General features: G+C 50.3%; 1 protein-coding gene across 1 annotated transcript in view; it reads left to right on the top strand.

Annotated features, from left to right (window-relative positions):
* Positions 1-12,830, top strand: part of LOC146830355 (uncharacterized) — a 485,325-nt gene that overhangs the window by 316,339 nt on the left and 156,156 nt on the right. Inside the window, exon 9 of the mRNA XM_085603720.1 lies at positions 3,955-3,990. Coding sequence (XP_085459846.1) covers positions 3,955-3,990 — 36 coding nt within the window. The remainder of the gene's footprint in view (positions 1-3,954; positions 3,991-12,830) is intronic.

Genomic DNA, 12,830 nt, shown 5'->3' with positions numbered 1-12,830 from the left:
TGCCTGGACAGCCAAGTCCGAAGAGGTGGCTTCTTTGGCCATTCAAGTCTCCAGGACTTTCTGGAACTTAGTTCGCAGACCCACCTCCAGGGTTGGTATTGCTGGGGTATCTATTCTAAGGTGAGGAATTCATAACTAATTGTCTCTTTCAGATGAACAAGTTACTTACCTTCGGTAACGATATATCTGTAAGAGACATATATTAGTTATAGATTCCTCACCGCCCCACCCATCCTCCCGTTCTGCCAACTGGCTTCTAGGGTAAGGGATTTCCCTTCAGGGCCCTAGTTTTGTGCACCAGTGGTCAGTGCCTTGTATGGCTCTGTGCTTTTGGCATGGAATGTTTTGTAAAGAACTGAAGTAAGCACGCATGGGCGTAGATACCGCAACATCATTCCGGCGACCATGACGCCAACGTCGAACGCGAAGGCGACCGACGCAACCTGCCGACACGCAGGAGTGCTGCTGAAGAAAAATTCTCCGGATCCAGTCTGACGACTGGGGGTAATTCTAAGGTGAGGAATCCATAGCTGATCTATGTCTCTCACAGATATATCGTTACCGAAGGTAAATAACGTGTTCGTTCGCCCCTTAGTGCTCTAGATATGACAGTATTGCTCAGCACTTGATTGGGTTATTGAGGCCCTTCAAGTTTACCGAAAGGACCTTAATATTTAGAAGAGCAGTGCTGTGCTTTGCGCATCCGTGGTGGGAGCCCACGCTCTCCCCGCAACAGCCCAATCCCTATGTGAGTGTATCTAGGTCGTCCCTTGTCAACATCAAAGTTGAGTACTGATCCAAAACAAATCAAAACTTAATTAAATGCATAAATATAAAAGTAACCAGATCAAGTCCAGGACTGGCAGAGCAAGATCACAAGTGCCCAGATAATGGAAACAAGTTGTACATGTTTTGGCCCTCGGTCCCTGCCTGTCACGAACCCGCCATCCGCCAGGCCTACCCCTGGGTAAACAGCAATTGGCATGCCCAGCGAGGTCACGCATTGTCATTATTTGCTGGTCCCCAGCCACTGACTCTAGCAAAATTGTGGCTGGGTCGGGTTTTCCAGTCCCAGGGGCTGGATGATGCCTTTGCCATCGTGAGCATCTGCGGGAGGAGGATCCCGCCAGATCCTGATCATGGGTTCCAGCAGAGGAACCTTCTATTCCGAGCATCCGGCATGTCTCTTCCATAGAGCGAAGCAGGTACAGCTTGCCCTCCAGGCAGAAAATGAGGTGGAATTGGTGGCCCATGAATATGTGATCCCCGGGTTCCGCAGGGTTATCATAGCCAAGTCTTGGTAAAGCGTCAGCGTGTGCCCCTGGAAAGATAGTGGATGTTTCTCTCAGGCCTTTCGCAAAATCTTTTCTTTTAGTTGAAAATCGTGAAGGCAGGTCAGAATGTCCACAAGTGGGGCCGATGATCGTCTCGGCAGTCGGAACCTGTGCACTCAATCACTTTTTATCTCTAGGTCTGGCGAGGCTTCCAGGATAAAGAGAAAAAAGTTCCCTCAGATAGAGATCTAGATCAGTACCCTCTGCGGAGGATGGCACACTCTTGATCCGAAAGTTGTTGCGCCTCAAGTGGTTCTCTAGGTCCTCCATGTGGGCCTGAAGTCGACCTGTTGTTCCCACAAGCGTATCACCTCCTGCTGCAGATGTTCCACTTCCTCATTCCAAGTATGTTCCTTATCCTCAATTTCTGAGGGCCTCTCCTCGATGGAGTCCACGTCGCACCTAATCTCATTGATGTCACTGGAGAGCTGTCCTCTGAGGGCCTGTAGGTCTTCACGTAAGGAGGAGAACAGTGCCTTCAGGAAGTATCAGGTGACAGGCTCCTCACTCCCCTCCACGTCCTGCAGTTGGCTTGTGCTAGGCGTTGTCTGCCGATCTCCGGCTGAAGTGCCGGAGGGCTTGATCAGCATGTCCTTGAGGGAGCGATCCTTTTTCATCCTCCCCGACATCATGGCCCAAGATGACCCCTCCGATCCCTCAGTCGCCTCGCCTAAGAGTTGCTGTCCGTCCCCCAAAAGTGGATATCCTAGAATGTAATGCTGGGGGTTGGCCTTGTACTCCGGTTGGGCTGGGACTCCCAGGGCCCCCAGCCTACATTCAACGACCCATTGGCCTCAACTCAATCCCCACACATTTACTTTCGTGGCGCTGGAGTGGGGAATCCACTATCACTTCCCCATCTCCACTGGGATCCATCCACTCTGGGGATCCACTGCCCCTTCCGGCGATTTAGAGAAAATCGGGCCCTCTAGAATATCCACTGGTTCAGGGCACTCCAGACCCCGGTCAGAGCAGATGCTGCAGTCCGAGGGACCAAACCCACCAACATTCTCAGGGCAGGGCCTCACTTCAGGGCTGGGTTCCTCAGACAGCGAGAACCCTCTCACCTAGATCACCACCAGGCCGCTGCTATCAGGTCGCCGTAAGGATCCACCACGCTCCCAAACCAGGGGCCTCCGCACTGCCCCAAGCAATCTTCAGAAGAGTAGGAAAGGGTCGCTGCCCCCAGCACCGGGCCCAGTCTGCTCTCCCTCACATGTGGCTATGACCGGTGGACCCCTGTCCTCTAGCCCTTCCGCTCCAACCGGGAACACCCTCGGCTCACCTCTTGGGGGCGGGGGCAGCAATCAAGGCCATGTGGCCTCCGGCTGTCTCACGGTGCCGCCACACAGGCTTCACGAACTTCAGGAGCCTCCGCTTGCCCAGTCCCTCTGTGTTTAAGCTCTCCTCACTAGCTGCCTCGTGTGGCTCCACCACTCCCGGTAGAGCCCTCCCACACCTCAAGTCTCCCTGCTGTCTGGCCTCTGCAGCAACTCTCATAGCCCCTCAGGGACTCTCCTTGCTGTTGGCCCACTCAGGAACCCCGGTCTGCTCCTCGGGTCTTCACTTCCCTCTGCAGCTGCCGTCACGGGGCAGCTCCGACCTCCATTCGGGCCACCAACCCTTCATTATCCAGCCTGCTCTCGTGGGGTAGGCCCGGGCAACTGCCCCAGTGGAGGCCAAGAACCACCCCTGCAGCAGGCTCACTCAAAGCTGGCCCTGCCAGTCTCTAGTTATTTGCTCCACTGGACAGGGAAAGCCGATTAGTAGTACGCAGTCTCTGTCTCGAGTGCTGCATCGCAGGCAGGCGTTCTTGTCTACGACCACCATGTTGCTGTAAAGGCCTCTGTCGTTATTACCTCATCCAATTTCCTCCAGCTGCTTCAGACGGGAGGAGACTGCAAGCTCCGAATCTTGCTGCTGGGATACTCCCAGGTTCTGCTCGCTGATCCTACAAGGGCCCCCACTTTGCTGGAATAAGCCACGGCCTGCAGCGGGGACCAGGAGACGAGAGAGATGCAGCCTGCTCGCCCGCCATCACAGCCAAGGCCCATTTTTACCCTTATAAAGACAGCCTTTGAGGCTGCACTGTCCTGCTCTCCGTCATCTCTATCACAAAAAGGGGTTTGTGAGGGAGGTTGATGCTCTTTGCTAACATATCTTGAAATTATACAAAAATACTTTGATCTGGCCGTTTTTTGTCATCATGATGAAGAAGCCTTTGTAGCCTATGTATATAGGCTTCAAACCTGTCTCTTTCTTAAGTGTCTTTGCAGGCCTTTCTGCAGAAAGGCGAAAGTCTACACTTAAGAAGATATATATTGAAGAATTGCTGGGGGCTCCCCACACGTGGGCGGAACTATTAATTGCTTAATACTATAATGGCAATTCTACTCCAAGAGAACTGAGTTACAGGTAAGAAACTATTCCTTATGTATGCGGCACAAGTCCTTTATTACCCCATATATTCAGTTCTTTACTTAAAATCACTTGATGTACTGTAGGAAACGTGTCTTGTTTTTAGTGCTGGTATTAGACCAAACATTAAAGGAAATCTTATTATATGGATATATTTTATAAGATATACAGTCATGGCTTTAACCTTGTTTTCTCTCCCCAGATCATGGCGCAAAGACAGGCAATGCCCCAGAAGCACGTTAGTACAGTACCCCTGTTTTGATAATTGCTTGGGTTTCTTATTGGGCAGAATGCATGCAGCATTATGTATCACGTTATGGGGGTCATTTACATTTAAATTGTTTCTGTTGATTTCATTGCAGGACTAAAACACTAAAGCCTATCACATTGTCTAGTGAGCAGTATGGCTATTGGGATGGATTGTAGTTGGGCATTATTCTTGAATGCTGCACTTCTACAGGGCCCCATGCAGCTGCTGCAAAATCCATTTATATAATTCTTTATTCATATTTTACAATACATTTTATTAATTTTGGTCTCACAAACACTGAGAAAACAACCAAATGGTCAATGAGGAGCATCATGTTTTAATGCTGTGTTAGCTGGATTCACGGTAAGACTATCCTTCATCGACTTTTCAGCTAAAGTATGCCAAAGTCTGATGATAATCAGATTACAATACTAACTAACCACCACATAATATCATTTTCCCTGTTGTATGCAGTATATTCATGACAGGTAGAGATTTATAGGTAAGATCCTCCTTATAATTTAACAGTCTTTCCAATCAAATTTTCTCAAGTTTCCTGGCCCTCCCTCGACCTTGATATATCACCACCATACACCAGTCCATATCCTTGATTCACTCAATGATATCAGGCACCATACCCATTTTTAGCAGTGTCCCATTTAGCTACAGTTAGATCTTGGTTGATGAATAATGTCTGGTACTGGTATCTTGCCATGTCAGTTGTATCCCATATACCAAGGAATATAGGGGCATATTTATAATAACTGACGCATCCCTGCATATCAGCAGGGATACGCCAGTTATTTTGCTCCCCATCTCCGCCACCATGGATGCGCCACATTTATAATGCGGCGCACCATGGGGCAAAAACGGCACAGATGCGTCACGCATCTGTGCCGTAAAAGTGGCGCATTGCTGTGGTTGCGTCGCAAGCGCGACGCAGCTCCAGCAATGCTCTGGGGGGCCCTATCTTCACAATGCTGCGTCAGTCCTTACGCCTGCTTCAAGCAGGCGCAGGGTTTTGACACAGCATGGGCTCAAAAGTGACTGAGTGAAATCTTGTAGATTTCACTCAGCCACTTTCTGATGGATACATCTGCCAGTGGATTCCTCACCTTGTGAACATCCCTTGCGCCAGCAACATTCGGAAACTTTTGTAGCAGTCCACGCCGATGAGGTCGAAGACGACGTCACAGAGACACGGCTCCGCTCGCGACTCTGCTGACGTCACCGGCTCCATAAGAAGACCTCGTCGGCGTGATGACGTCAGTTCCCTTTTTTCCGCGCCGTCGAAGCCAACGGATTTCGGGAATCGCTGTTGTTAGCGTCGTGGATACTTTGTGTATTTTCATTGTTGTTTCCTGTCTTCTTTGAAGATGTCGACGAAGAAGTCTGCATTTAAGCCTTACCGGGAGTGTGGCAAGCATATGTCCATCACTGACCCACATGAGGACTGTGTGTGGTGTTTATCCTCGGACCACGATGTGGATGGCTGTACCAGCTGCCGTAAAATGAGCTCAAAGGCTCTGAAAGAACGGGAGGCAAAACTCTTTATTGCCAAGATGAAGAAAGAGAAGAGAGGGAGGAGGAGATCGAGGTCGAGGTCGGCGTCGAAGTCGACTTCGGGGCATGCTTCGAGAGCTAAGAAGCACAGGAAGAAGAGAAGGCACTCCTCTCGGCACGATTCTGACAAGAGCACGGCGGCGAAGCCGAAGTCACCTGCTCGGCGTCGAAGGGACTCCGTCTCTCCTTCTCCTGTGCCGGGTTCGCCTGCTGGTCCTTCATCTCCAGTGGTCTCTTTGTCTCCGGCTTCGCCAGTTCCAGTCCGGACTCCGACGCCGGTTCCATCCCCGGCTCCGGCTCCGTCTCCGGCTCCATCTCCGGCCCCAGAAGAACTTCAAGCCCCGGGTGAGCCTGCGACGCCGTTGAATCCACCGTCGGCGCCGGTTGGCCCGAGTCCGGTGGGGCCTGACCAGTATCCTGCCTTTCCTGGGCCAGGTCAGGCCCCCTCGCATTACTTAAATGCGATGTATGGGGTATTTGCTCGTGCCATGGATGCCCCTGGTGTACCTACGGGTCCGATGGGTCCTTTGGCCTTTAACTTAGGGGTGCCGCAGGTGTATCCTCAGGCCCCTTTCTATCCATTTTATCCAGCGACGCCGTCTTGGAATCCTCCGGCTCCGAGAACATCGATGCCGCTTCCATACTCGCCGGCTCCGGCTCGACCTCGTTCGACGCCGATGGCTCCGCTGGATCCACGTTCGACGCCGATGGCTCGACCGGCACCGGCGCCGTCGGAGTCGATTACGGCGCCGCCGACGCCGAGAATTCGAATTCGCTCCAGGAGGGAGACTCAGAGGATTATTGAGGAGCAGAGATACCTTCAGGAGGAGGCGGAGGATGGAGAATTGGTGGAGTCGGATGAGGTTTTTGACGAGCTTAAGGAAGCTAGTGGCTTGGACCTTTCACCTGAGTGGGAGATTACTCCGCCATCTGATGAGCCATCCAAGGATGTCGCACCCTACCATGCAGTCATAAGGAGAGCTGCGGAGTTGCTTGATCTCCAGCTTCCTACAACAGTGTTTAAGTCAAACATTTTGACTGAAGTGCTGCATTCTCCAACGGCGGTATCAGAGCCTCTGCTTCCCTTTAATGAGGCCATTGTGGAACCTGTTTTGGAGGTGTGGCGCAAACCTTTTTCTGCTCCTGCGGTCTCAAAGACGATCGCTAGGAGATACAGAGCGGCCCCAGGAGATCCTGAATTTTTGTCGTCTCATCCGTCACCTGAGAGCCTGGTAATTCAAGCGGCTGGTTCAGGAAAGTCTAAGGGGGCTTTTCCACAGGTCCCTGGGGATAGAGAGGCAAAAAGGCTGGACCAGTCGGCAAAGAAGGTGTTTTCATCTGCCAGCATAGCCTTGAAGTCGACTAACGCCACATGTCTCTTGGGACGCTATGTTCACGCGCTGATGGACTCGGCTAAGAAACTGGCGCCGAAATTGCCTGAGGACGATAGATCTCGATTTAACAACATCTTGGCTGATGCTCAGGCGGCTGCGTGGCAAGTGATCCAAAGTGGGCTGGACACTGCGGATTCTGTTGCAAGGATCATGGGGTCGGCTGTTGTAACTAGGAGAAGTGCTTGGTTGAGAACGTCGGAGTTCTCTCAAGATGTACAGTCAACCCTATTGGATCTACCGTTTGATGGGTCTGGCCTATTTGGGAAAAAGGCAGATGCTGCTCTAGAAAGATTCAAGGAGAGCAAGGCAACTGCTAAATCTTTGGGACTCCAGTCTCAGTCGAGAGGGTCTTTTAAGAGGTACAGAGGTTTTGGAAGAACATCTTTTCGTACCTATAGGCAGACTCAGCAGCAGCAACAGCAGCAGCAGCAAAGTTCCTCGTCGAGAGGTTACAGAGGAAGAATCAGGGGTCGCACAAGTGGCTCACGTCAGCTCTCCTCCTCCTCTTCCTCTTCCTCAGCCCCTCCCACCACCGCAAAACAGCCCTAGATCCGACATTCCGGATCATGCTGGTCCTGTGGGGGGCCGGCTTACCCATTTTCTACAAGATTGGGAATCTGTAACTACAGATCTCTGGGTTCTAGATCTTGTAGAAAATGGGTACGCCCTTCCCTTTCGGGATTTCCCTCCAAATTACCCTCCTTGCCAAGGGGCTTGCTCGGAGGACCACCGTCTTCTCCTGCAGGAGGGAGTCCTGAAGTTGTTTCAGAAAGGTGCAATAGAGGTGGTTCCAGAGCAGGAGAGGGGTCAGGGATGCTACTCCCGGTATTTTCTGATTCCGAAAAAGGACGGCAGGTTACGGCCGATATTGGACCTCAGAATCTTGAATCTTTATCTAAAGCAAGAGAAGTTCAAGCGCTGAATCAGGAGGACTGGATGGTGTCCATCGACTTGCAGGATGCGTATTTTCACATCCCAATCCTGAAGTCGCACAGAAAGTATCTCCGTTTCACGGTAGGGTCGCAACATTATCAGTTTGCGGTCCTACCGTTTGGTCTTACTTCTGCTCCTCGGGTCTTCACGAAGGTGATGGCAGTGGTGGCAGCCCATCTCAGAAGGTCAGGGGTCTCAGTTTTCCCCTATCTGGACGACTGGCTGATCAAAGCAGAGTCGTCGGAGAAGGTGTTGCATCATCTGCGGGATACAACTCAACTGTTGTACAACTTGGGTTTTTCAATAAACGTGCCCAAATCTCACATGGTGCCCTTTCAGCGCAACCTGTTCATAGGTGCGGTACTGGACACTACTGTGTGTCGGCATTCCCTCCTCCTCAAAGGATTCTCGACATTCAGGAAATGATTCCTTTATTTTACAACGGAGCGGTCGTTCCAGTTCTGAAGGTCATTCGCCTGCTCGGTCTGTTTGCTTCCTGCATCCTGTTGGTCAACCATGCACGCTGGCACATGAGGGCACTCCAGTGGTGCCTCCGCAAGCAGTGGTATCAGCACAAGGGAGATCTCAGCGGATCTGTCTTGGTGGAGCGTGGAGGGCAATCTGTCTTTAAAAACTTTCCGTGAAATTTTAGTGCAGCATTGGCACTCTCTTTGTTTTGTTCAACTAAATATGCTGCCATTATGAAATCACTTACAAAAAAATTCATTCAAACATTACAATATTACTCATTTGGAGTAAATACAACAACAAAAAAATTCTTCCCAAAACAATGCAACTACACAAAACTGCAGAACAACCACTGTCGAAACCGGAAACAGGAATCAAAAGCTTTAGACTAGAATAAAAAGGAGAAAAAAACATTAATGTCACATATGCATATAATGCTCTAGACCATCACGTACTGCGCAAAATTTATTGGTGGAACTTCCCACTTTCAAGAAGGAAAGATCGATGGCTAAAGCCTTTGCTGTCTTTGCTGTCTCAAGGAAAGCCCTTTCATCTTCCTCCATCGGTGGCCACAGTGATAACGGATGCATCCACCTTAGGGTGGGGTGCTCATCTGGGGGATCTGGAGATCAAGGGTCCTTGGTCTCCAGAGGAAAGGTTGCTTCACATCAACCTTCTGGAGTTACGAGCGATACGTTTGGCGCTCAAGGCCTTCCTCCCTTCCCTTCGCGGTCAGTCGGTTCAAGTCCTGACGGACAACACTACCGCGATGTGGTATATAAACAAACAGGGAGGAGTGGGGTCTCTTTGTCTCTGCAGAGAGGCCCTGCGTCTGTGGTCCTGGGCTCAGGACCATCAGATTTGTTTAATGGCAAATCATCTGGCCGGGGTGCTGAACGTACGTGCGGACAGTCTCAGTCGGCAGTTCTCCGCCGATCACGAGTGGAGGCTTCATCCGGAGGTAGTTCGTCACGTCTTTCGGATGTGGGGGGCTCCTCGGGTGGACCTGTTCGCCACTCACGAGAATGCTCACTGCCCGTTATTCTGCAGTCTCCAGTATCCGATGCAGGGAGCGTTGGGGGACGCGTTTCAGTTGAGTTGAGGCTCACGACTCCTTTACGCGTTTCCTCCCATACCCTTGATTCCTCGGGTTCTGAGGAAGGTTCGCCAAGACCGGGCCCAAGTCATATTGATCGCCCCGGATTGGCCAAGAAGGGTGTGGTACACAGATCTTCTCCACCTCTCCTCGTGCCCTCCGCTCCATCTCCCTCTGAGGGCAGACCTGATCTCGCAGTCAGAGGGGCAGGTTCTACACCCCCACCTCCAGAGCTTACACCTTCATGCCTGGAGATTGAACGGGGCAACCTGAATTCATTCTCTCTCGCGCCGGATGTGGTGGATGTTATTTTATCGGCCAGGCGTCACTCCACCAAATCTATTTATTCATATAGGTGGTCTAAATTTGTTCTCTGGTGTGGAGAGAGGTCCATTGATCCTTTGAAGGCTCGTCTTTCTAATATTTTACAGTTTGCCCTTTCACTTGCCCAGCAAGGCTTTGCTCTGGCTACTGTGAAAGGATATTTGTCGGCTCTATCGGCTTTCCTTTGTTTGCCGGATCAGCCGTCGCTGTTCAAGTCTCCTATTGTTCTTCGTTTTATAAAGGGCCTTACAAACAAGTTTCCTCCAGCTCCCTTTATTATGCCTCAATGGGACTTGAACCTTTTATTAACCTATCTTATGGGTTTTCCCTTCGAGCCCTTACACAAGTGTCCCCTGAGGCTCTTGTCTTTTAAGACGGTATTCCTTGTCGCAATCACCTCGGCAAGGAGGGTAAGTGAGCTTCAAGCTCTAAGTTCGAAACCCCCATTCTTGACCATTCATGCTGAACCAATGGTACTCAGGACCAGGGCTGCGTTTTTGCCTAAGGTGGTAACTCCCTTCCATTTGGGGCAGTCCATTACCCTTCCTTCTTTCTATCCTCCCCCTCACCCTTCTAAGGAGGAGGAGAGACTTCACCGCTTGGACCCTAAGAGGGCGGTGACAGGACGAAAGACTACAGGATTGATGACCAGCTCTTTGTGGGCTTTGCTGGCTGCAGGAAGGGTCGTGCGGTGCACAAGCTCACCCTTTCCAGATGGATTGTACTATGCATCAAGATATGCTACTCCCTAGCAGGTAAGGAGCCTCCGGAGGGTTTGAGGGCTCATTCTACCAGAGCAAAGTCTTCTACATCTGCCTTATCTAGGGGTGTTCCTGTGGAGGACATTTGTAGGGCGGCAACTTGGGCCTCCCTCCACACCTTTGCAAAACAAGCAAACATTATTGCTTGGACACCAAGGTGAGGAGGGACGGACACTTTGCTCGATCCGTCCTTCAGGAAGTTCCCTACCTAGATCATGCGAAAGAGGCGTTGACGGGGAAAAAAAGCTCAATATCTTTATTGACTAAAGGAAGTATCCTAGGAGCTAGACATAATGTCACAGTACAAGCAGAGGTGTCTCCGTGCTGGGGCAACATAAATATAAAGCCCGCTGAAGACGTGACTCGCGTGCTTGGGATTGAAAGTGTACAAATAAAGCCCGCTAATGATTTAGCAAGCAGTTAGGGTTTGGACAAATGGGAGATGTCATTTGCTAGAGGTAAGAGGGATCCCTTAGATTGCTGAGGTTCATCCAACTTCCTAGTACTGCCAGGTTTGGGGTCCGTAATCTGAGAATGAGGAGATTCCTCTTTGCGTTGGACCCCGTGGGGTCCACTGACATCCCTTGACTCTTCTGCAGCACCAGGCTGACTGAGGCTTTGCATAGAGGGGCAGGATACCTGCTACAGGCTTAATTCCTCTTTGGAAGGTCCCCTAGCTACCAGGAGCTCTGCCAGGACAGGCCTGTGCTCCTCTGGGGCAGGTTCCTCAAAAGGGGCAAGTTCACCTCCTTGAGGAGGCTGACCCTCATTTGAAGTTTGGGGGAGGATGACTCTTCTCCCTCCCTTTTGCTCTCGAAGGTAGCTGAGTGGGCTATTATTCTAGGCTCCACTGTTCTTTGACTTCCCTGCTGTTGGACTTGTGCCCTTGGGGTTACACCAGCCTGGTTAGAGAGGTCTAGCATTGCTAGATGGGCTTTTAACTCCACTTCAGCCCAGGCTGAAGTTTTTAAATTATTGCCCAGGAGACAATCTACCACCACTTTGGGGTATACTGCAACGTTTATAGCCAGTTAACTCTTCTCCCAAGCTCAGATTGGCTATAGCCATGGGGTGATCTGTCCTGGCAATGCCAGCATTGGTCATCTGGTAATTTTGACCAGGTAGAATCTGCAGAGGGTATGCAAGTTTCCATGTCACCATGGTGACACTGGCCCCTGTGTCCCTGTAAGCTACAGCTTCCTGACCATTAATACGAGTTTGTTGTCTGTACTTGCCCAAGTTATTGAGACCTATAGCAAAAGTGACAAGTTCAGTGCCACTACCACGAACTAAGGCAGCCTGAGTGGGTGTTCTGACTAGACCAGAATCCACTTTAGTACCCAAGGTGAACCCATCTAAACTCTTGGGTGTACTAATACTATCAGCGCTACTGTTAGGGTCACAGGGGGGTTGTAGTAGTAGTATTGGCGGTAGCCCTAGGACAATTTAATTTTTTAGCTCTTATGGCCCTTTTCTTTACATAGATAGCACCAAGTTTTCTTTTTGCAAGATGAAGGGGATTTGGACTCACCCCCAGAGGCAGACGTTTGGGGGCCTTCAGAAGACTCTTTCTTATCTTTAGCTTTCTCTCCACCTTTCTCGTGGGCCTTAGAAGAATCTTGCTTCTTCTTGTCACCACCACCATGGGACTTCTGTTATTTAAGGATGTGCTCCCTCACTAGTAGATTGTACAATTGTTCATAGTCATGCACATTACTTCCATGAAGCCAGCTTTCCAGAGCCTTAATAGCACTATCTACAAAATCTACTGAGTCTTGAGTGTGTGCCTTCTGTGTATTCCTATACTTATCCCTATATTGTTCAGTGGTTAACCCAAACCCATCTATGAGGGCACTCTTCAAGACTTCATAATTGTCAGCATCTTCCTCCTTTATATTCAAGAGCATGTTTCTACCTTTGTTAGTAAAGCAGAGCCACAGAATAGCTGCCCACTGTCCCTGAGAAGCCTTCTGGACCGTACAATCCCTCTCTAAAGCAGTAATCCACATATGGATGTCATCACCCTTCTGGTTAGGAGGGACTATCCTGCTCAAGTTCCTAGTGTAAAAGCAGTGTTCCCTAACTCTAGGTTCACTAGTGCTACCACCATGGGATTCTAATCCCAAATTTGTCTTAGCCCTCTAAACTTCTAGGGTTTCGTTATCCATGGCCAACTATCCCTTCTTGATTCTGAGCTTGGCTCTCAAGTTTGAGCAGGTGGTAGTCCCTTTCTAAGGAATCCTCCCTCTTGCTAGAGATGGAGATCCCTATGGATGTGACAGAGGAGAT

Source organism: Triturus cristatus, chromosome 5_1 (assembly GCF_964204655.1).
Source record: "Triturus cristatus chromosome 5_1, aTriCri1.1, whole genome shotgun sequence".
Classification (NCBI taxonomy): domain Eukaryota; kingdom Metazoa; phylum Chordata; class Amphibia; order Caudata; family Salamandridae; genus Triturus; species Triturus cristatus.
Note: the sequence above shows the minus strand (reverse complement) of the source record. Positions and strands in the feature narration are given on the sequence as shown.